The sequence below is a fragment of the Strix uralensis genome, unplaced genomic scaffold, assembly GCF_047716275.1.
Source record: "Strix uralensis isolate ZFMK-TIS-50842 unplaced genomic scaffold, bStrUra1 scaffold_474, whole genome shotgun sequence".
In the NCBI taxonomy this organism is placed as follows: Eukaryota; Metazoa; Chordata; class Aves; order Strigiformes; family Strigidae; genus Strix; species Strix uralensis.
Genome location: NW_027437068.1, coordinates 12476 through 35000, shown reverse-complemented (window position 1 = coordinate 35000; position 22525 = coordinate 12476). Strand labels below are relative to the sequence as shown.

General features: G+C 64.6%; 3 protein-coding genes and 1 non-coding gene across 4 annotated transcripts; all 4 read left to right on the top strand.

Moving 5' to 3' along the window:
• Positions 1 to 6: 6 nt before the first annotated feature.
• On the top strand, positions 7 to 3816 carry LOC141938978 (echinoderm microtubule-associated protein-like 3). Its single transcript, XM_074858019.1, has 4 exons — positions 7 to 114; positions 900 to 998; positions 1077 to 1207; positions 3502 to 3816. Exons 1-4 carry the CDS (start codon positions 81 to 83, stop codon positions 3814 to 3816), a joined length of 579 nt encoding a protein of 192 aa, XP_074714120.1. The 5' UTR covers positions 7 to 80.
• A 304-nt stretch (positions 3817 to 4120) lies between these two features.
• On the top strand, positions 4121 to 13855 carry LOC141938975 (metastasis-associated protein MTA2-like). The gene is given in 19 exon segments (XM_074858017.1): positions 4121 to 4351; positions 6641 to 6708; positions 6825 to 6918; positions 7595 to 7712; positions 7811 to 7874; positions 7982 to 8099; positions 8224 to 8326; positions 9035 to 9134; positions 9237 to 9425; positions 9528 to 9602; positions 9695 to 9753; positions 9863 to 9960; positions 10940 to 11079; positions 11163 to 11391; positions 11473 to 11562; positions 12535 to 12686; positions 13400 to 13548; positions 13677 to 13809; positions 13812 to 13855. Coding segments are annotated over 19 exon segments (2043 nt in total). The 5' UTR covers positions 4121 to 4323; the 3' UTR covers positions 13848 to 13855.
• A 442-nt stretch (positions 13856 to 14297) lies between these two features.
• On the top strand, positions 14298 to 20433 carry LOC141938976 (speckle targeted PIP5K1A-regulated poly(A) polymerase-like). Its single transcript, XM_074858018.1, has 10 exons — positions 14298 to 14348; positions 14404 to 14473; positions 14578 to 14768; positions 14850 to 15056; positions 15882 to 16037; positions 16106 to 16443; positions 16539 to 16648; positions 17300 to 17422; positions 19256 to 19348; positions 19440 to 20433. Exons 1-10 carry the CDS (start codon positions 14298 to 14300, stop codon positions 20396 to 20398), a joined length of 2298 nt encoding a protein of 765 aa, XP_074714119.1. The 3' UTR covers positions 20399 to 20433.
• Positions 20434 to 21905: 1472 nt separating this feature from the next.
• On the top strand, positions 21906 to 22096 carry LOC141938983 (U2 spliceosomal RNA). The gene has a single exon (XR_012627444.1). It is a non-coding gene; the product is annotated as a U2 spliceosomal RNA (small nuclear RNA).
• The last annotated feature ends 429 nt before the right edge of the window (positions 22097 to 22525 follow it).

Genomic DNA, 22525 nt, shown 5'->3' with positions numbered 1-22525 from the left:
CTGTCCCCCCCCTGTCCCCCCCCCAGGGCCACTCCAGCTTCATCACCCACCTGGACTGGTCCAAGGACGGGCGCTTCGTCATGTCCAACTCGGGGGACTACGAGATCCTCTACTGTGAGTGGGGGGAGGGATTGGGGGGGCTGGGGGGCACCCCCCTTGTCCCTCATGGGACCCCCCAGGGGCTGGGGGGCACCCCCTTATCCTGCTGGGACCCCCCAGGAGCTGGGGGCACCCCCTTATCCTCCTGAGCCCCCCCAGGCACCCCCTTATCCCACTGGGACCCTGCAGGGGCTGGGGGGCACCCCATTATCTTACTGGGACCCCCCAGGAGTTGGGGGGCACCCCCTTATCCCACTGAGCCCCCCAGGGGCTGGGGGGCACCCCCTTTATCCTCCTGATCCCCCCCAGGGGCTGGGGGGCACCCCCTTATCCCGTTGAGCCCCCCCAGGGGCTGAGGGGCACCCCCTTATCCTGTTGAGCCCCCCCAGGAGTTGGGGGGCACCACCTTATCCCACTGGGGACCCCCAGGGGCTGGGGGGCACCCCCTTATCCTCCTGATCCCCCCAGGGGCTGAGGGGCACCCCCTTATCCTCATAGGACCCCCCAGGAGCTGGGGGGCTCCCCCTTATCCTCATGGGACCCCCCAGGGCTGAGGGGCACCCCCTTATCCTGTTGAGCCCCCCCAGGAGTTGGGGGGCACCCCCTTATCCCACTGGGACCCCCCAGGAGTTGGGGGGGCACCCCCTTATCCCACTGGGACCCCCCCAGGGGATGACGGGCACCGCCTTACCTGCTGGGAACAGGGCGGGGTTGGGGTGCACCCCACCCTCCCCTCGGATCTGGGGGTGTCAAGGGGGGTGTCTCACCGTGGTGTGTGTGTGTCCCCCCCCCCCAAAAAGGGGACGTCGCGGGGGGCTGCAAACTCCTCCGCAACCGCTTCGAGAGCCGCGACCGGGAATGGGCCTCGTACACCTGCGTGTTGGGCTTCCACGTCTTCGGTGAGCGGGATGGGGGGGGCCAGGGGTGGATTTGGGGGGGTTTTTGGGGGTCCCCTGACACCCCCCCCCCCCCTGCAGGCGTCTGGCCCGACGGCTCCGACGGGACCGACATCAACTCCCTGTGCCGGTCGCACCACGAGCGCGTGGTGGCCGTGGCCGATGATTTCTGCAAAGTTCATCTGTTCCAGTACCCCTGCGCCGGCTCCAAGGTGGGCTGGGGGGGGCTGGGGGGGGGCTGGGGGGGTCCAGATCCCGAGGGGAGGGGGCTAGGGGGGGCTGAGGCAGGTTGGGGGGGGCCTGGGGGGTGAGTTGGGGGGCTCGGAGGGGACATGGGGGGTCCAGATGTCTGGGGGGGGGCCTGGGGGGGGCCTGGGGGGGCGAGGGGGGGTGAGTTGGGGGGCTGGGAGGGGACATGGGGGGTCCAGATGTCTGGGGGGGGGGGGCTGGGGGGTGCTGGGAGGGGACATGGGGGGTCCAGATGTCAGGGGGGGGGGGGCTGGGGGGTGCTGGAGGGGACATGGGGGGGTCCAGATCCCGAGGGGAGGGGGCTAGGGGGGGCTGAGGCAGGTTGGGGGGCGGCCTGGGGGGTGAGTTGGGGGGCTGGGAGGGGACATGGGGGGGTCCAGATGTCGGGGGGGGGGGCTGGGGGGGCGAGGGGGGGTGAGTTGGGGGGCTGGGAGGGGACATGGGGGGTCCAGATGTCTGGGGGGGGGGGCTGGGGGGTGCTGGGAGGGGACATGGGGGGTCCAGATGTCGGGGGGGGGGGCTGGGGGGGCTGGGAGGGGACATGGGGGGGTCCAGATGCCGAGGGGAGGGGGCTAGGGGGGGCTGAGGCAGGTTGGGGGGGGCCTGGGGGGTGAGTTGGGGGGCTGGGAGGGGACATGGGGGGCCCAGATGTCTGGGGGGGGGGCTAGGGGGGGCTGGGGGGGGCTGGGGGGGGCTGGGAGGGGACATGGGGGGGTCCAGATCTGGGGGGGGGGGGCGGGGGGGCCTGGGGGGGCGAGGGGGGGTGAGTTGGGGGGCTGGGACGGGACATGGGGGGTCCAGATCCCTGGGGGAGGGGCTGGGGGGGCAGGGAGAGGCTGGGGGGGGGGGGGGGCTTGGGAGGGGTGTGAGTGTGCAAAGCGGAGGGGGTGTGTGGGACACGTGTGTAAGGAGAGTGTGACCGTGTGACACACGTGCAAGGGGAGGGTCATGTGTGTGCAATGCGTGTGCAAGGGGTCACACGTGTAAGGAGAGAGTAACACGTGTGCAAGGGGGAGGGCGTGTATGTGCAACGCGTGTGCAAGGGGTCATATGTGCAAGGAGAGCGTAACTGTGCAACACACGTGCAAGGAGAGGTCTGTGTGCAACACGCGTGCAAGGGGAGGGTCCTGTGTGCATGGAGAGAGTAATTGTGCGAACAAGTGTGCGAGGGGAAGGTCGTGTATGTGCAGCACGTGTGCAAGGGGAGGGGTCATACGTGCAAGGAGAGTTACCACGCAACACGTGTGCAAGGAGAGAGGAATTGTGCAAACACGTGTGCAAGGGGAGGGTCATATGTGCAAGGAGAGAGCAACCGTGCAACACATGTGCAAGGAGAGAGTAATTGTGCAAACACGCGTGCAAGGAGAGGGGTCATACGTGCAAGGAGTTACCATGCAACACGTGTGCAAGGAGAGCGTAATTGTGCAAACACGTGTGCAAGGAGAGAGTAATTGTGCAAACACGTGTGCAAGGGGAAGGTCATATGTGCAAGGAGACACCAACCGTGCAACACACGTGCAACGAGAGAGAGTAATTGTGCAAACACGTGTGCAAGGAGAGGGTCATACGTGCAAGGAGACACCAACCGTGCAACACACGTGCAAGGAGAGAGTAATTGTGCAAACACGTGTGCAAGGGGAAGGTCATATGTGCAAGGAGAGAGTAATTGTGCAAACACGTGTGCAAGGAGAGAGTAATTGTGCAAACACATGTGCAAGGAGGAGGGTCATACGTGCAAGGAGACACCAACCGTGCAACACACGTGCAAGGAGAGAGTAATTGTGCAAACACGTGTGCAAGGGGAGAGTAATTGTGCAAACACGTGTGCAAGGGGAAGGTCATACGTGCAAGGAGAGTAATTGTGCAAACACGTGTGCAAGGAGAGAGTAATTGTGCAAACACATGTGCAAGGAGAGGGTCATACGTGCAAGGAGACACCAACCGTGCAACACACGTGCAAGGGGAGAGTAATTGTGCAAACACGTGTGCAAGGGGAAGGTCATACGTGCAAGGAGAGTAATTGTGCAAACACGTGTGCAAGGAGAGCGTAATTGTGCAAACACGCGTGCAAGGGGAAGGTCACACGTGCAAGCAGACACCAACCGTGCAACACACGTGCCAGGGGCAGGCGTGTACGTGCCCCCCGCGTGCCGGGGGTGGCGTGTTCATGCCAACACACGTACAGGGAGTCCCGGCCGCCGTCGCACACGCGTGTGCATCCTCACACGCGTGTGCCCTCCCCCCCCCCCTCCCGCAGGCACCCAGCCACGTCTACGGGGGCCACGGGCAGCCACGTCACCAACGTTCGCTTCACCCACGACGACGGGCACCTCGTGTCCCTGGGGGGCAAAGACACCAGCGTCTTCCAGTGGCGGGTGCTGGGGGGGGCCCCCCCCGAACCCCCCCCCGACGACACCCCCCCCCTGCACCCCAGAACCTGGGGGGGACCCGCGCTGAGCCGCCCCCCCCCCCCCCCCCCCCTTTTGCTTCCTCTTCCGCGGGACCAAAGTTGGGGGGGGGGGGGGCGCGCTCAGGGGTTGCCCCCCCCCCCCGTTTTCACGCTGCACTGTGAGAGGCACTAATAAAGCCTGGGGTCAGGGGCTCGGCTCCGCCTCCTTCCTGCTTCGCGGAAATAGCCGGAAATTACCGAAAAAACGCGATTTTTTGTGTGGTTGTGTGTGCGCCCCCCCCCCCCCCTTAAAAAAAATCAACACCCGAGCCCTTTCCGGGAGCGCCCCCGGAACTTGCCGAGCCCCTTCCGGAAAAACCCGAAGAATCCCGAAGCGCTTCCGGAAAAACCCGAAGATTCCCGAAGCGCTTCCGGAAAAACCCGAAGCGGAGCCGAAAGGTTCCGAGGTTTCCCCGGAAGTAGCCGAAGCGTTTCCGAAGCTTTTCCGAAAAGTTCCGAAGTTTTGCCGGAAACACCCGAAGTGGAGCCGAAGCTTGTGCCGAAGTTACCCGAACGGTTCCGGAGGTGCCCGAACGGGTCGTGCCGGTGCGGAGGCGGCGGGAGCGGGAGAGGAGGCGATGAAGCGCGGCCGGGGCCGGGCCCGGGGGGTAGCGCGCCGACCGAGCGGCCATGGCGGCCAATATGTACCGTGTCGGCGGTGAGCGGGGACCGGGACGGGGAGGGGGGGGGAAACCCCGCGCCGGTGAGGGGACGGGGTCCCGTGAGGGGATTAGGGGGGTCTGGGAGAGACGCGGGGGGGGGGGGTTGTGAGCGGATTTGGGGGGTTCTGAGGGGATTAGGGGGGTCCGTAAGGGACAGGGCGGGTACGTGAGGGGAGGGGAGGTCCTAGATGGGGAAAGGAGGGTTTTGTGAGGGGATTTGGGGGTCCGGGAGGAGAGGGGGGTCCTAGATGAGGAAGGGGAGGTCCTGTGAGGGGATTTGGGGGTCCGGGAGGAGAGGGGGGTTCTAGAAGGGGAAGGGGGGGTCCTGTGAGGGGATTTGGGGGGGTCCCAAATGAGGAAGGGGGTTCTGTGAGGGGATTTGGGGGGTTCTGTGAGGGGATTTGGGGGGTCTGGGAGGGACGGGGGGCGGTTCTGAGGGGATTTGGGGGGTTCTGTGAGGGATTAGGGGGGTCCGTAAGGGACAGGGGGGGTACGGGAGGGGAGGGGGGTCCTAGATGGGGAAGGGGGGGGGTTGTGAGGGGATTTGCGGGGTTCTGTGAGGGATTTGGGGGTCCGGGAGGAGAGGGGGGTCCTAGATGAGGAAGGGGGGGTCCTGTGAGGGGATTTGGGAGGTTCTAAGGGGAAGGAGGGATCCTAAATGAGGAAGGGGGGGGGTCCTGTGAGGGGATTTGGGGGTTCTAAGGGGAAGGAGGGATCCTAAATGAGGAAGGGGGTTCTGTGAGGGGGTTTGGGGGGTCTGGGAGGGACGGGGGGGGTTCTGAGGGGATTTGGGGGGTTCTGTGAGGGGATTAGGGGGGTCTGTAAGGGACAGGGGGGGTACGGGAGGGGAGGGGGGTCCTAGATGGGGAAAGGAGGGTTTTGTGAGGGGATTTGGGGGTCCAGGAGGAGAGGGGGGTCCTAGATGAGGAAGGGGGGGTCCTGTGAGGGGATTTGGGGGTCCGGGAGGAGAGGGGGGTTCTAGTAGGGAAAGGGGGGGGTCCTGTGAGGGGATTTGGGGGGGTTCTAAGGGGAAGGGGGTTCCCAAATGAGGAAGGGGGTTCTGTGAGGGGATTTGGGGGGTCTGGGAGGGACGGTGGGGGGTTCTGAGGGGATTTGGGGGGTTCTGAGGGGATTTGGGGGGTCCATAAGGGATAGGGGGGGTACGGGAGGGGAGGGGGGTCCTAGATGGGGAAGGGGGGGTTTTGTGAGGGGATTTGGGGGGTTTGGGAGGGACGGGGGGGGGTGAGGGGGAGGGAGGTTTCTGAGGGGATTTGGGGGGGTTCTGAGGGGATTTGGGGGGTCCGTAAGGGACAGGGGGAGTACGTGAGGGAAGGGGGGCCCTAGATGGGGAAGGGGGGGCCCTGTGAGGGGATTTGGGGGGTTCTGAGGGGATTTGGGGGGGTTCTAAGGGGAAGGGGGGGTCCTAAATAAGAAACAGGGGTCCTGTGAGGGGATTTGGGGGTCCGGGAGGGGGGGGGGGTCTAGAAGGGGAAGGGGGGGTCCTGTGAGGGGAATGGGGGGGTCTGGGAGGGACGGGGGGTGTCCGTGAGGGGGAGGGAGGTTTGTGAGGGGAGGGGGGGTCCTGTGAGCGGATTTGGGGTGTTTTAAGGGGAAGGGGGGGTCCTAGATGAGGAAGGGGGTCCTGTGAGGGGTTTTGGGGGGGGCCTGTGAGGGGATTAAGGGGGTCGGTGAGGGGGGGTGGCCGTGAGGAAGAGGAGGGGGGGGACTGTGAGGGGACTGGGGGTCCCCGAGGCGCAGAGGGGGGTGACACCGCCCCCCCCGTGTCTGTGAGGAAAAGGGGGGGCCCTGGGGGGGAGGGGGTGCGACAAGAGAGACACACGAGGGGGAAAGGGGGAGCCCACGAGAGGGAACCCCCATTTTGGGGGGGGGGGGGGGGGGCTCATCCCGTAAACCCCCCCGCTGTCTGGGAGGGAGAGGAGGGGGGGTCTGTGTCAGTGGGGGACCCCTGGTCTGTAAGGGGGGGCCGTGGGGGGGGGCGGCGGGACAAAGGGGTGGTCCCACAAAGGGAAGAGGGTGCTGGGGCTGTGAGGGGCCGGGGGGGGGGGGTCACAATTTGGGGGGGGGGGGCACTATGGGGTAAGGAGAAGCCCCCCGTGCCCCTGCGGAGGAAGGTGTGTCTGCGAGCAGAGACCCCCCCACACCTTTTTGAGAGAAAAAACACCCCCCCCACCTTGTTAGAAGAAAAGGGGGGGCTGTAGCGCTGCGGGGGGGGGTCTCCCCTCATCGCCCCCCCCCCCCCTTTTTTTTTTTTTTTTCCCCTGTAGATTACGTCTACTTCGAGAACTCCTCCAGCAACCCCTACCTCGTCCGCCGCATCGAGGAGCTCAACAAGGTGAGGAGCTGCCCCCCCTCAGGGTGTCGGGGGGGGATTTGGGGACCCCCCCCTTTCATTCTTGGAGGGGGGGGGGGGGCTTCCTCATCATTGTGCCCCCCCCTCCCCGACCCCAGACCGCTAACGGCAACGTAGAGGCCAAGGTGGTTTGTCTCTTCCGCCGGCGGGATATTTCCAGCAGCCTCAACAGTTTGGCCGACAGCAATGCGCGTGAGTTTGGGGGGGGCTACGGCGAGGGGGGGGGGTACAGGGAAAAGGGGGGGGTGGGCTTGGGTTGTGGGTTGTGTGTCCCCCCCCCCCCCAATCCCACCTTCCCTACCCCCAGGGCTGGGGTGTGGCGGGGGGGGGGGGGGGGGGGCAGATCCTGACTTGCTGCGTTGGGTTGTGCTCAGGGGTGGGGTATCTGTGGGGGCCCCCCCCCAACTTAAATTCCCCCCCCCCCAACTTAAATTCCGCCCCCCCAACTTAAATTCCCCCCCCCCAACTCCAGAATTTGGCGGGGGGGGGGGGGGGGGGAGCTGGTGCGTCTCAGTCCACTGTGGGGTGATTTTAGCCGGGGGGGGGGGGGGTGGTGTGTGTGGTGCCCATTTGAGGTCACAGATACACCCCAATGTAGAAGGGGGGGGGCAAAACTTGGCCTCTGCCCCCCCCCCATTATGGGGTGGGGGGTGATTTTGGCCCGAACTGGGGGGGGCCCCCCAGGGCTACCCCACCCCCACCAAGCTTCCTGCCATCCCCCCCGGGCCTGGGCTGCTGCCAAAATCCAGCGGTGGGGGGGGGGGGAAGCTGCCGGGAGAACAATGCACCTCCCTGCTCGACTCCATGGAGGGGGGGCGCCCCCCCCTGCTTTTTTTTGACCCCCCCCCCATTTTTTTTCCCCCCCCAGGCGAGTTTGAGGAGGAATCCAAGCAGCCCACCATGACGGAGCAGCAGCGTCACCAGCTGAAACACCGCGAGCTTTTCCTCTCCCGGCAGTTCGAATCGCTGCCGGCCACCCACATACGGTGCAAAAAATTTATTATTTTTTTGAGGGGGGAGGGATCCCCAAGGGTTTTAGGGATTGGGGGGGCTCATTGTGACACCCCCACGTTCCCCCTCGCAGGGGGAAGTGCAGCGTGACGCTCCTCAACGAGACCGACATCCTGGGGCAGTATTTGGAGAAGGAGGTGAGTCCCGTAACCCCCCCCCCCACCTCAAAACTCCTCAAAATTCGGCTAATTTGGGGGCCCCCCCGTACCCAGCTGAGCTCCCCCCACCCCGTGCCCCCCCCCAGGATTGTTTTTTCTACTCGCTGGTGTTCGACCCCGTCCAGAAAACCCTCTTGGCCGACCAGGGCGAGATCCGCGTCGGCTGCAAATATCAAGCGGAAATTCCCGACCGGCTGGCGGAAGGTTTGGGGGGGGGGGGGGGGTGTGTCTCTGCGGGGTTATGGGGAGCACTGTGGGGTTTGGGGGGGGTTCAAGCTGATGCCCCCCCCCCCTCAGCCTTCACCCCCCCCCCCCCACCTTTTCCCAGGTGAATCAGACAACCGGAACCAGCAGAAAATGGAGATGAAAGTGTGGGACCCCGACAACCCCCTCACAGACCGGCAGATCGACCAGTTCCTGGTGGTGGCACGGTGAGATGGACCCCCCCACCCCCCTAGTGTGTCCCCCCAATCTCTCTAGTGTCCCCCGCCCTAGTGTGTCCCCGTCCCCCCCCCCAACCCCTCTAGTGTCCCCCCCAACCTTCTTGTGTCCCCCCCAACCCCTCTAGGGTCCCCCCGACACCCTTGTGTCCCCCCCAACCTTCTTGGGTCTCCCCTCAACCCCTCTAGGATCCCCCCGACACCCTTGTGTGTGTCCCCCAACGCTTTAGTGTCCCCCCAACCTTCTTGGATCCCCCCGACACTCTTGGGTCCCCCCCCAACCCCTCTAGGATCCCCCCGACACCCTTGGGTCCCCCCCAACCCCTCTAGTGTCCCCCCCCACCCCTCTAGGGTCCCCCCAACCTTCTTGTGTCCCCCCCCAACCCCTCTAGGGTCCCCCCGACACCCTTGTGTCCCCCCCAACCCCTCTAGGGTCCGCCTGACACCCTTGTGTCCCCCCCAACATCCTCTAGGGCCCCCCCCCCAACATCCTCTAGGGCCCCCCCCCAACCCTTCTGGGGTCCTCCCAACCTTCTTGGGTCCCCCCGACACCCTTGTGTCCCCCCCAACCTTCTTGGGTCCCCCCCCAACCCCTCTAGGATCCCCCCGACACCCTCTAGTGTCCCCCCCAACCCCTCTAGTGTCCCCCCCCAACCTTCTTGGGTCCCCCCCCAACCCCTCCCTGTCCCCCCCTTTCAGAGCCGTCGGGACCTTTGCGCGCGCCCTGGACTGCAGCAGCTCCATCCGCCAGCCCAGCCTGCACATGAGCGCCGCCGCCGCCTCCCGGGATATCACACTGGTGAGATTTTTTTTGGAGAGGGGGGTTCCCCGACTCCGTAGCAGGGTTGAGGGGGTTCTTGTAACCCCCCCCTCACCATCCTGTGCCCCCCACCTCCCCCAGTTCCACGCCATGGACACGCTGCAACGCAACGGCTACGATTTGGCCAAGGCCATGTCGACGCTGGTGCCGCAGGGGGGGCCGGTGTTGTGCCGCGACGAGATGGAGGAGTGGTCGGCTTCTGAGGCCATGCTCTTCGAAGAGGCCCTGGAAAAATACGGGAAGGATTTTAACGACATCCGGCAGGATTTTGTGAGTTTAGGGATGACGCCCACGGTGGTGGCGGGGGGGTAAAACACCCCCCCCCCCAGGTCCATTTCGGCGCAAAAACTCGCTCTGGTTTTCTCCCCGCAGCTGCCTTGGAAATCCTTGGCCAGCATCGTGCAGTTTTATTACATGTGGAAAACCACTGATCGCTACATCCAGCAGGTATTGGGGGGCCGGGGGGGGCTTCTGTGGGTCATGGGGGGGGCTGCTGCAATCCCCCCAACCCCCTGTCTTACCCCCGTCTGTGCTCGCAGAAGAGGCTGAAGGCAGCAGAGGCAGACAGCAAGCTGAAGCAAGTCTACATCCCCACTTAGTGAGTTGGGGAGGGAGCCAACGCTCTTGGGGGGCCCTGCACCCCCTCCTGGGCCTGTTGGGGGGAAGAGGAGCCCCCCCTGACCCCCCCCCACCCTTTTTCTCCGCAGCACGAAGCCGAACCCCAACCAGATCATCTCGGTGGGTTCCAAACCCGGCATGAACGGCGCCGGCTTCCAGAAGGGGCTGACCTGCGAGAGCTGCCACAGTCAGTGGGGTTTGGGGGGGACACGCTGGGGTTTGGGGGGCTGCTGGGGTGGGGAGGGAACCACAGGCTCTGGGGGGGAAGTGGGGGGGTGAGAGCAACACGATAGGGGGGGACAGCGTAGAGACAATGGGGGGCTGTAGGGGTTGGGGGGGGTCATGGGTGGCTGTGGGGCAGGAGTAGGGGTGTGTAGGGGTTGGGGGGCAACGGGGCGGCTATAGGGGCTGTGGGGCAGGAATAAGGGTGTGTAGGGGTGGGGGGGACAGCTCTAGGGGTTGGGGGGCAGGGTGGGGGGGCAGCAGGGCAGCTCTAGGGGTGTGGGGCAGGAGCAAGGGTGCATAGGGGTGCGGGGGCAGGATGGGGGCAGTTCTAGGGGCTGGGGGGCAGGACTAGGTGTGCATAGGTGTGGGGGGGGGCAGCTGTAGGACCTGTGGGGTGGCAGTAGGGGTGTATGGGGGGCAGCTCTAGGGGTGTGGGGCAGGGCAAGGGGGCTTGGGGGCAGGGTGGGGGCAGCTCTAGGGGTTGTGGGGCAGGGTAGGGGGGGCAGCAGGGCAGCTCTAGGGGCTGTGGGGCAGGAGCAGGGGTGCATGGGGGGGCAGCTCTTAGGGTGTGGGGCAGGAGCAGGGGTGCATAAGGGTGGGGGGGTAGGATGGGGGCAGCTCTGGGGGGTGTGGGGCAGGGTAGGGGGGGCAGCAGGGCAGCTCTAGGGGCTGTGGGGCAGGAGCAGGGGTGCATGGGGGGGGCAGCTCTAGGGGTGTGGGGCAGGGCAAGGGGGCTTGGGGGGTAGGATGGGGGCAGCTCTGGGGCGTGTGGGGCAGGGTAGGGGGGCTTGGGGACAGCTCTAGGGGTGTGGGGCAGGAGCAGGGGTGCATGGGGGGGGCAGCTCCAGGGGTGTGGGGCAGGGCAGGGACGCTTGGGGACAGCTCTAGGGGCTGGGGGGGCAGCTCCACACCCCCCCTTCCCCCCCCACCCCACCCCACAGCCACCCAGTCCGCCCAGTGGTACGCCTGGGGCCCCCCCAACATGCAGTGTCGCCTCTGCGCCTCGTGCTGGATCTACTGGAAAAAATACGGGGGGCTGAAGACCCCCACCCAGCTGGAGGGGGCGGCCCGCAGCGCCTCGGTGAGCCCCGGGGGCGCCAGAAGGACTCCAAGACCCCCCCCAAAAATAAAAATAAAAGGTTCTAACCACGTTGTTTCCGGCAGGAGCCGCACTCCCGGGGGCACCTCTCGCGCCCCGAAGCGCAGAGCCTCTCCCCTTACACCACCAGCGCCAGCCGGGCCAAACTTTTAGCCAAAAACCGTCAAACTTTTCTCCTCCAAACCACCCGCCTGACCCGCCTGGCGCGACGCCTCTGCCGCGACGTCCTGCAGCCCCGCCGCGCCGCCCGGCGCCCCTACGCCCCCATCAACGCCAACGCCATCAAAGCTGAGTGTAGGTGACGATTTGGGGGGGTTTTTTGTGTCCCCCCCCCACCCCACACCCACCCTTTATCTCTATTTTCCCACGCTCCAGGCTCCATCCGCTTGCCCAAAGCGGCGAAGGCTCCGCTCAAGATTCATCCGCTGGCCCGGCTGCCCCTCGCCGCCATCGTTAAGGAGCTGGGTGAGGAGTTGGGGGGGGGACACGACACAAAAAGGGGTGGGGGGGACACCCCGAGGGTGTGGGAGGGGTGGGGGGGGACAGGGATGGACCCTCAAGGTGCCTGGGTGGGTTTTGGGGCGTTTGCTGGGGGTTTTGTGGGGCTAAAGGGGGGGGTCTGTGGGGCTGGGGGGTGGGGTTGTGGGGCTGAGGGGGGGGTCTGTGGAGCTGGGGGGGGTCCCTTGGGGGTGTGGGGTGGCCCCCGGGGGTGTGGGGTGGGTGGGGGGGTCACAATGTGGGGGTTGGGGGGGGGACAGGGATGGACCCTCAAGGTGCCTGGGTGGGTTTTGGGGCGTTTGCTGGGGGTTTTGTGGGGCTAAGGGGGGGTCTGTGGGGTTTGGGGGGGGTCTCCTGGGGGTGTAGGGGGGGTTCCTGGGGTTGTGGGGTGACCCCTGGGGGTGTGGGGTGGCCCCTGGGGGTGTGGGGGTCACAATGTGGGGGTTGGGGGGGGGGACAGGGATGGACCCTCAAGGTGCTTGGGTGGGTTTTGGGGCTTTTCTGGGGGTTCTGTGGGGCTGAGGGGGGGGTCTGTGGGGCTGGGGGGGGCCCCCAGGGGTGTGGGGTGACCCCTGGGGTGTGGGGTGGGTGTGGGGGGCCCCAATGTGGGGGTGGGGGGGGACAGGGATGGACCCTCAAGGTGCCTGGGTGGGTTTTGGGGCGTTTGCTGGGGGTTCTGTGGGGCTGGGGGGGGTCCCTGGGGTTGTGGGGTGGCCCGCGGGGGTGTGGGGTGGGGGTGGGGGTCACAATGTGGGGGTGTGGGGTGACAGAGACGGACCCCCCACGGTGTCTCAGCCAGGGTGGGGGGTCTGCGGGGGTTGGATGGATTTTGGGGCTCTTCCTGGGAGCCGAGGGGGGGCGGGGGGGTCCCGTGGGGCTGGGGGGAGCCGTGGGGTGGCCCCTGACACCCCTCACCACCCCCCCGCCCCCCCCCCACAGCGGCACAGGCCCCCCTGAAGCCGAAGACGCCGCGAGGCACCAAGACCCCCATCAACCGGAACCAGCTGAGCCAGAGCCGGGGGCTGGCGGGGCTGGTGGGCAAAAGGGGCTACGAGGGGGCTGGCGAGGGCCACCGCCCCCCCCGGGTACGGGTACGGGACGCTGAGGGGCTACGAGGGGGCGCGAAGGGCCACCAGCCCCGGGGAGGGGGGTATTGGGGGGTGGGAGGGGCCTCGCTGGGATTGACAGGGAGCAGGGCCTGTGGGAGCGGGGCTGGGGAGGGCAGAGGGTGAGGATTGAGGGGTGATTGACAGGGGGTGGAGCCTGGGGGTGATTGACAGGGGGTGGAGTTGGGTGATTGGCGGGGGTGGGGCCTGGGGTGGAGCTGGGGGTGATTGACAGTGGGTGCAGTCGGGTGGTTGAGAGGGGTGGGGCCTGGGGGGTGGAGCCGAGGGTGATTGACAGGGGGGTTGGGGCCTGGGGGTGACGGGGGTGGAGTTGGGTGATTGGTGGGGGTGGAGCCTGGGGGGTGATTGACATGGGGTGGAGTCTGGGGTATGATTGATGGGGTGGAGCCTGGGTTGACTGATGGGGGTGGAGCCAGGGGGATGATTGACAGGGGGTGGAGCCTGGGAAAAGGCATTAAACCAGGTGTGGGAACATGGGTGATTGACAGGGGGTGGGGCATGATGTGATTGACAGAGGACTGTCATGGAGAAAGAGATTGGCCAGGCTCTATGCGGGGGGCGGGGCCTGCAAGCATGAGGCTGTCTCTGATTGGCTGGGGTGCGTGTGTGTGTGACTGACAGCTCCTGGGCGGGGGGGGGAGGAGGAAGGGGCGGGGCCTGAACATTTCCCCGCCCAGGTCGGGGCCTCGGGCCTCCCCTTCTCGGCCAATGGTCGCCCCCTGGCCACGGGGCTGCGCGCGGGGCCCCCCCCCGCCAGCAAACGCCAGAAGCTGAACCCCGCTGACGCCCCCAACCCCGTCGTCTTCGTGGCCACCAAGGACACCAGGTTGGGGCGGGGGGGGTCGGGGCGGGGGGGGGGGCTGTGGGGAGGAGGAAGAGGGCACTGGGGGGGGGGGCCCTGGGGTGCTCCCCAGCCCCTGACCCCCCCTCCCTCCCCGTGTGTCCCCTCCCCAGGGCGCTGCGGAAGGCGCTGACGCACCTGGAGCTCCGCCGCGCCGCCCGGCGCCCCAACCTGCCCCTCAAGGTGAAACCGGGGCTGCCCCTGCGGCCCGGGGGGGCCCTGGCGCCCTCCGCCCCCCCCCCACCTCCGCCAGCACCTCAGAGCCCATCGTCCTCGAGGACTGACCCCCCCCCCCGCCACCGGGCCGGGCCCCTTTTGTATTTTTTTTTATTTCCATAGAAACCGCGGGGGGTGGGGAGGGCCCGGTGCCGGTCTGGAGCCCCCCCCCCACCCGCTGCCTGACCCCCCCCCCCGACCCCCCTCCCCGACCTCCCCGACCCCTCCCCCCCCCCCCCCACCCGCGGGCCCCTTTTGTACGTGGAGCGACGCCCCCGGTTTTGTATCTCGGGCTGTCCCGGTTCTGTAGCGACAGGAAATAAAACCGACGATTTTTCTTCACCGGGAACCAACAACCGGCGCGGGGCGGGGGGGGGGGGGACACGGAAACAATCAGGGCGGAACGTTTGTTCCCGCGGGGTGGGTTTCCGGGAGGGGTCGGTTCCGGGGTGGCGTCACTTCCGGTCGGGGGGGAAGGTCAGGTGATCGGACCACTTCCGGCGGAAGTGCGGCCGCTAATGGCGGAGGGGGAGGCCGAGGCCATGGCGGCGGGGCCCGCCCCGGCCCCGGTGGGCTCCGCCGCATCCCCGGTGGGCTCCGCCGCGTCCCCCCCCGCCCCCGGAGGCGGATCCCGACGTGGAGCCGCTCCCGCGGGGCTTCCGCTGCCGCCTGTGCCAGGTTTCCGCGGCCAACCGTGAGTGCGGGCCCGGGGGGCGGGGGGTGGCGCTCCGGTGGCGGGGGGCGGAGGGGTGTTACCGGGTGTCCCCACCTCCCTCCGCCGCTTCTCCCCTCCCGCAGGGCCGAGCCTGGCGGAGCATCTCCGGGGCAAAAAGCACCAGCGGCTGCGGACCCTTCGTGCCGAACGGCGGGCGCAGGAGCAGCGGAGCCTTTTCGTCAGCGGTTTCGCCCGCGGCACGTCGGGCGCGGAGCTCGCGGAGTATTTCGGGGCTTTCGGGGACGTTGCGACCGTCGTGATGGACAAAGAGAAGGTTTTTTGGGGGTGAAATGGGGGAAATTGGGGAGTCCCCCCGCCATCGGGATGGCGCTGACGGGGCGTCCGTTCCCCTTAGGGCGTCTACGCCATCGTGGAGCTGCGGGAGGCCGCGGGCCGGGAGCGGGCGCTGGCCGAGCCCCAACACGCTCTGGCCGGGCACCGGCTCCGGGTTCGTCCCCGGGAGGAGAAAGTTTTTGCTTACAGCCCCCGCCCCGGGGGCGGCGCCCGCCGGGAGCCTCTTGGGCCGGAGAAGCTGGAGCAGGCGCTTTGCCAGGCCCCGGATGTGAGTATGGCCTCGGGAGGGTGGTCTTCTGGGGGTTTGGGGGGGTCCTGGGGGTTTGGGGGGGATCTTGGGGGTTTGAGGGGGGTCTTGAGGATTTGGGGGAGGGTCTTGGGGGTCTGGGGAGGTTTGAGGGGGGTCTTGGGGCTTTGGGGGGGTGTCTTGGGGGTTTGAGGGGGGAGTCCTGGGGGTTTGAGGGGGGTCCTGGGGGTGTGGGGAGGGCTTGGGGGCTTGAGAGGGGTCTTGGGGGCTTGAGAGGAGTCTTGGGGGTTTAGGGGGGGGGTCTTGGGGGTTTGGGGAGGGTCTTGGGGGTTTGAGGGGGGTCTTGGGGGTTTGAGGGGGGTCTTGGGGGTTTGAGGGGGGTCTTGAGGATTTGGGGGAGGGTCTTGGGGGTCTGGGGAGGGTCTTGGGGGTTTGAGGGGGGTCTTGGGGCTTTGGGGGGGTGTCTTGGGGGTTTGAGAGGGGAGTCCTGGGGGTTTGAGGGGGGTCCTGGGGGTGTGGGGAGGGCTTGGGGGCTTGAGAGGGGTCCTGGGGGTTTGACAGGGGTCTTGGGGCTTTGGGGGGGGTCCTGGGGCTTTGAGGGGGTGTCTTGGGGGTTTGGGGGGAGAGTCCTGGGGGTTTGAGGGGGGTCCTGGGGCTTTGGGGAGGGTCCCAAAGCATTCTCAGGGGGTTGGTGAGTTCTGGGGGGGGTGGGAGGTGGGTCCCAAAGCTCTCCTGGGGGGTTTTGCAGGGTCCTGGTGCTCCCCCAAACATGGAGGGGGGGGGGGGGGGGGGGGAAGAACAACCCCCCCACCCCACCAGTCCCACCAGTAACCCCAGTCCACGCAGGTGGACGCCCAGATGTCGCAGCTGGTGGAGCTGCTGGAGCTGAGCGAGGCCGAGCGCCGCGTGCGGCACCTCCTGGTGACCCTTTTCCAGGAAGTTTTCACCGAATTTTTCCCCGGTGAGTCTTTTCCTCGCGCCGCCCACGGCCGATTCCCTCGGGCGAGCCCAGGATGGGGCTAATGGGGGTTTATTTTTGTGGCCCCCCCCCCCCCCCCCCCCCCCCCCAGGCTGCGCCGTGGTGCCCTTCGGTTCCTCCGTCAACGGCTTCGACACCCGCGGCTGCGACCTTGACCTTCTCCTGGATCTCGAACCCACCAAATCCCTCCAGGCCTCAACCCCGGACGCTCCCGCTTCCACCTCGGACGCTGAAAATTCCTCCTGAGCGACATCGATTTGGTGGCCACGCCGGGCAACGGAGCTCCTGGACCTGGTGGCCACCGTCCTGCGCCGCTGCGTGCCCGGCGTGCGCCGCGTCCGCGCCGTCCCCTTCCGCCCGTCGCCCCGTCGTGAAATTCACCCACAAACAATCCGCGTTGGCTAGGAGCGACGTTTCCATCGACAACAGGTCTGGGGGGGGGGGGGGGAGGGCGAGGGTTTTGGGGTAGAATTTCTACATTTTGGGGCTTTTTGTAACCGTTATTGGTTATTTTTTAACGGCAGGCTGGCGCTGCTCAACACCCGCTTCCTGCGCCTCTGCGCCGATGCCGACGCGCGCGTGCGGCCGCTGGTTTACGCCGTGCGGCTCTGGGCCAAGCAGCAGGGGCTGGCTGGTGAGAGCGAGCCCCCCCGGTGGCCACCCAGCCCCCCCCCGGTGGCTACCCAGCCTCCCTGGTGCCCACCTGGCCCCCCCGGTGGCTACCGAGCCTCCCCGGTGCCCCCCCCCGGTGCCCACCCAGCCCCCCCCGGTGCCCACCCGCCCCCCCCCTGGTGGCCACCGGGCACCCCCCCCCGCCCTGGTGGCTACCCAGCTTCCCCGGTGGCTGCCTGGCCCCCCTCGTGCCCACCCAGCCCCCCCCCCCGGTGGCCGCCCAGCCCCCCTGGTGGCTACCCAGCCCCCCCCGGTGGCTACCCAGCCTCCTTGGTAGCCCCGTGGTGGCTACCCAGCTCCCCCGGTGGCCGTCCGGCCCCCCCAGTGGCCACCTGCCCCCCCCTGGTGGCCACCCGGCACCCCCCCCCCGGTGGCTGCCTGGCCCCCCCGGTGGCCACCCAGCCCCCCCCAGTGGCCACCCAGCCCCCCTGGTGGCTACCCAGCCCCCCCCGGTGGCTACCCAGCCTCCTTGGTGCCCCCCCGGTGCCCACCCAGCCCCCTGGTGGCTACCCAGCTCCCCCGGTGGCCGTCCGACCCCCCCGGTGGCCACCCAGCCCCCCGCAGTGGCCACCCGGCCCCCCCCCGACACCATCTTGATGCCCTTTTCCCACAGGAAACCCCTTGGGGGGCGGCCCCCTCCTCAACAACTACGCCCTGACGCTGCTGGTGCTGTTCTTCCTGCAGACGCGCAGCCCCCCCGTGCTGCCCACCGTCGCCCGCTTGCGGGATTTGGCCGGTAAAAGCCGTTTTTTCCCCATTTTATCCCGCTAAAATCCATATTTTCATCTTCTTTTTATCCCTTTTATCCCAGTAAAATAATCCACATTTTCACCTTTTTCCCCATTTTATCCCGCTAAAATCCGCATTTTCACCTTTTTATTCCTTTTATCCCACTAAAATCCATTTTTTGACCATTTTATCCCGGTAAAATTCTCCATATTTTCACGTTTTTATCCATTTTATCCCAACAAAATCCATATTTTCCCCTTTTTATCCCTTTTATCCCGGTAGAATAATCCACATTTTCACCTTTTTATCCATTTTATCTCAGTAAAATAATCTATATTTTCACCTTTTTACCAATTTTATCCCAGTAAAATCCATTTCTTCCCCTTTTTATTCCTTTTATCCCAGTAGAGTAATCCACATTTTCACCTTTTTATCCATTTTATCTCGGTAAAATAATCTATATTTTCACCTTTTTACCAATTTTATCCCAGTAAAATCCACATTTTCACCTTTTTCCCCATTTTATCCCGGTAAAATCCATATTTTCACCTTCTTTTTATCCCTTTTATCCCAGTAAAATAATCCACATTTTCACCTTTTTATCCCTTTTATTTTGGTAAAATCCTCCATATTTTCACTTTTTTATCCATTTTATTCTGGCAAAATCTGTATTTTCCCTTTTTTATCCGTTTTTATCCGGGTAAAATCAGATTTTCACCTTATTTTTATCCCGCTAAAATCCACATTTTCACTTTTTTACCCATTTTATCCCAGTAAAATCCAGATTCTCACCTTTTCATCCATTTTATCCCAGTAAAATCCATATTTTCACCTTTTTTCACCATTTTATCCTGGTAAAATTCTCCATATTTTCACCTTTTTACCAATTTTATCGCAGTAAAATCCATTTTTTTCCCCTTTTTATCCCGGTAGAATAATCCACATTTTCACCTTTTTATCCATTTTATCTCAGTAAAATAATCCGTATTTTCATCTTTTTACCAATTTTATCCCAGTAAAATCCACATTTTTACATTTTTATCATTTTTATGCCGGTAAAATCCATATTTTCACTTTCTTTTTATCCCTTTTTATCCCAGTAAAATAATCTGTATTTTCACGTTTTTCCCCATTTTATCGCGGTAAAATCCATATTTTCACCTTTTTATCTCTTTTATCCCAGTAAAATAATCCACATTTTCACCTTTTGCCCCATTTTATCCTGGTGAAATCCACATTTTCACCTTTTTATCCCTTTTATCCCGCTAAAATCCATATTTTCACCATTTTATCCATTTTATGCCATTAAAATCCACATTTTCACCTTTTTCACCATTTTGTCCCACTAAAATCCACATTTTTACCTTTTTATGTCTTTTATCCCACTAAAATCCACATTTTCCCTTTTTTCTCCCTTTTACCCCAGTAAAATCCATTTTTTCACCATTTTTCTCCCTTTTACCCCACTAAAATCCATTTTTTCACCATTTTTCTCCCTTTTACCCCACTAAAATCCATTTTTTCACCATTTTTCTCCCTTTTACCCCACTAAAATCCATTTTTTTCACCATTTTTATCCCTTTTATCCCACTAAAATCCACATTTTCATCTTTTTATCCATTTTATCTCGGTAAAATAATCTGTATTTTCACCTTTTTCCCCATTTTATCCCGCTAAAATCCACATTTTTACCTTTTTATCCCTTTTACCCCCCTAAAATCCACATTTTCCCCTTTTTCTCCCTTTTACCCCCCTAAAATCCATCTTTCCACCCTTTTATCCCTCTAGACCCCCCCTTTTCCCCCCGATTTCAGCCGTTTCCGCGCTCTTTCCGCCGCAGGGCCCGAGGACCGCGCCGTGGTGGCGGGGTGGGACTGCACCTTCCCGCGGGACGCGGCCGCGCTCGCGCCCAGCGCCAACACCGAGACGCCGTGTGAGTTTTGGGGCGTTTTGGGGTGATTTGGAGGGGGGGGGGGGGGGGGGGGCGCAGCCCCCCCGCTCACCCCCCTCCCCTATCCCCGTAGCTTCTCTCCTGGCCGAATTTTTCCGCGTTTTCTCCGATTTCGACTTCGCGGGGCAGCTGGTTTCTTTACGGGAAGGTCGAGCGTCGCCGTTGCCGCCCCCCGAAAACCCCGAAGGCTTGAAATTGGGACCCCTCAACCTCCAAGACCCCTTCGAGCTCGACCACAACGTGGCGGCCAACGTCAACGCCAAAACGGCCGCGCGTCTCGCCCGCTGCTGCCGCCGCGCCGCCAAGTTCTGCCGCAGCCTCCGCTACCGCCGCAAATCCGCCAAGGGCCGCGCGTGGGGCTTGACCCGACTCTTCCAACCCGCCGCCGCGCAACCGGGAGCCGCCGCCGCCGCCGCCTTCCTCATCCCCATCCCCACGGGCGACGCGCGGCGCCCTCGCGCCCTCCGCTTCCGCCAGGTTTGCGCCGCCGTCGCCTTCGTCCTCGGGGACGTTCTCGGGTGCAGCTGCGCCGCCGGGACGCCCGTTTGGGGCGATTCCGAGGTTTTTGTTGCTGGGGGAAAGCGTCGATTCGCCGAAGAAACCGACGGCGCCGCGGCGAAGAAACCGCGGCGCGATGCCGGCGAGGAGGAGTCGGCGGCGGAAGGAGCGACTTGGACCTGCGCCGTTTGGCACCGCGTCTGGACCGGCCGCCGCCGCCTCCGCCGCCGTTTGCTCCGCGGGGACGGTCCCCGGGACCTGGCGCTGGAGCGAACGGTGTCGCAAACCATCGTCCACCGCGACGGCGCCGAGCGCCCCCCGCAGCCGCTGCTCCGCTTCGCCGCCAGCGCCCGCCCCGCCGCCACCCACGTCCTGCTGCGCTTGCTGCCCTCCCCCGACGCCCCCGCGCCGCTTTTTCGGGATTTTTATCACTTTTTGAAGAGTTTTTTACCCGCCGCCGTGCGGCGCCGCTTGGGAGAGGGGGCGGCGAGGGAAACGCAGCCGCAGGACGGGGAGGGGGGTTCAACACCCTGAAGGGTTTGGGGCAGTAAAAATGTTTCGTTTTTCAACCCGTGTTTGGCGTGGGGAGAGGCGGCGTGGGGATTTTTGGGGAGAAAAAGCGGGAAAAAAAGAAAACCCTGGAGCGCGGTTTTTATTGCTTAAATTTTCCTGATTTAAAGGAAATTCGGAGCGTGAGCTCGGGGCAGGGGGGGGGGCGTTTGGGCGCTGGGCTTCAAACAGGCGTTAACTTGGGTTAAAATGGCTGAAAAATGGCTAAAAAGGGGCAGAATGGGATGAAATATTTTAATTGGGAGGGGCCGACACACCCCCCCCCCCCCGCCCCTTCATCGCCTTCAACTGCCTCCGGGCTGAGCCAGAGTTTAGGGGCGGGGCTAGTGCGAGAGAGGGGCGGGGATATGCAAATTGAGGGTGGGAAAAGTGTCGCAGGGGCCGCCGGGAGGGTCCGGTCGCGGGAGTTTTGCGGGAGGGCGGGGAGGGGAAGGAGCGGCCAATCAGGTTGCCGCGGGGAAAGAACGGGGCGGGGTCAATACGGGTGACGGGCGGGGATATGCAAATAAAAGCGTTATGCTAATTGAGCCGCCGGGAGGGGCCGGTCGGCGGGTTGGGAGGGAGGGCGAGGAGGGGGAGAAGCGAATGCAGATTGGGCGATGGAGCGGCCAATCGAATTGCGGCGATGGGGAGCGGAGGGCGCGGTGAAGCCGCGCGAGGGGCGGGGATATGCAAATAAAAGCGTTCGGGGTGGTGCCAGCGAGGGGGGGCAGGTCAATGCAAATGAGGCGCCTTAAAAGGCGCGGGGGCGGAGCGTGCGGATCGCGGCAATGGCTGGCGCAGTCCGGGGGGCGTGGTTATGCTAATTGAGCCGCCGGGAGGGGCCGCTCGCGGGAGCTTCGCGGGTTGGGCGGGGAGGGGGAGGAGCGAATGCAGATTGAGGCGTTGGAGCGGCCAATCGAATTGCGGCGATGGGGAGCGGAGGGCGCGGTGAAGCCGCGCGAGGGGCGGGGATATGCAAATGAGGGGGTGGGGCGGAGCGCGGAAGGGGGGCGGGTCAATGCGAATGAGGCGCCTTAAAAGGCGCGGGGGCGGAGCGTGCGGCGCGCGGCAGTGGCTGGCGCAGGCGGGGAGGGGGCGTGGTTATGCTAATTGAGCCGCCGGGAGGGGCCGGTCGGCGGGTTGGGAGGGAGGGCGGGGAGGGGGAGAAGCGAATGCAGATTGGGCGATGGAGCGGCCAATCAAATGGCGGCGATGGGGAGCGGAGGGCGCGGTGAAGCCGCGCGAGGGGCGGGGATATGCAGATTTCGGGCGAGGAAAGAAACGTCGCGGGGGCCGCCGGGAGCGCCCGGTGGCGGCGTCCCGGGGCTCTGTCGGGGGTCGGTGTCCGCGGGGCGCGGCGGTCGGGCCTTACTGCGGCGGGGAGGGAGCGCGGGAGGCGTCGGGGGCCGTTTTGCCGGGGTCGGTGTTGTGTCCGTGCGGTGCGTGTGAGCGCGGGGGTGTGGGTCGGTGCGGGGCGGGGGTGCGGGGTATCGCTTCTCGGCCTTTTGGCTAAGATCAAGTGTAGTATCTGTTCTTATCAGTTTAATATCTGATACGTCCTCGATGAGAGGACTTTATATTAAACGGATTTTTGGGTGTGGGAGTTGGACCCGGAGCTTGCTCCCTCCGCTCCGCGCATCGTCCCGGTATTGCAGTGCCTCCGGGAACGGTGCCCGCCCCCCCGGGGGTCCTTGTGCCGGTCAAAGACAGAACGAGCCGCCCCTCCCGCTCCCCCCGCCCTGACCCAGCGCCGCGTCCGTCCCCGCGTGTCGCTGAATCCCGAAACCCTCCGCGCTGCAGAAGCCCTTGAGGCTCCTCCCCCTGACCCTTCCCGACCCCCCCGAGCCCTCAGCGCCGGCTCAACCCGACTCTCCACCCCCCCCCCCAGGGACGGGGACTCCCCCCCCGGGACGCTCCACCAGAGTCACACAGCGGCTGCGGTTACTCCGGCCGGGGGGCGAGGGGGTTTCTCCCCAAAGCTGCCCCCCCCGCACGTTGTACCAGCAACCCCTCGAGTGGGGATGTACATATTCATGGGCTCACACCGCGCACGCATACATATGCATGAGGGGGGCGGGGTTAGCGCGAGAGGCTCCGGGCAGCACTTCG

Bases quoted from the DNA above. Each gene is read 5' to 3' on its own strand.
- LOC141938978 (XM_074858019.1), top strand. From the start codon at position 81: ATGTCCAACTCGGGGGACTACGAGATCCTCTACT. The intron at 115-899 runs GTGAGTGGGGGG...CCCCCCAAAAAG, and splicing joins GGACTACGAGATCCTCTACT to GGGACGTCGCGGGGGGCTGC. The intron at 999-1,076 runs GTGAGCGGGATG...CCCCCCCTGCAG, and splicing joins GTTGGGCTTCCACGTCTTCG to GCGTCTGGCCCGACGGCTCC.
- LOC141938976 (XM_074858018.1), top strand. From the start codon at position 14,298: ATGGCGGAGGGGGAGGCCGAGGCCATGGCGGCGGGGCCCGCCCCGGCC. The intron at 14,474-14,577 runs GTGAGTGCGGGC...CCCCTCCCGCAG, and splicing joins CCAGGTTTCCGCGGCCAACC to GGCCGAGCCTGGCGGAGCAT. The intron at 16,038-16,105 runs GCGAGCCCAGGA...CCCCCCCCCCAG, and splicing joins CCCACGGCCGATTCCCTCGG to GCTGCGCCGTGGTGCCCTTC.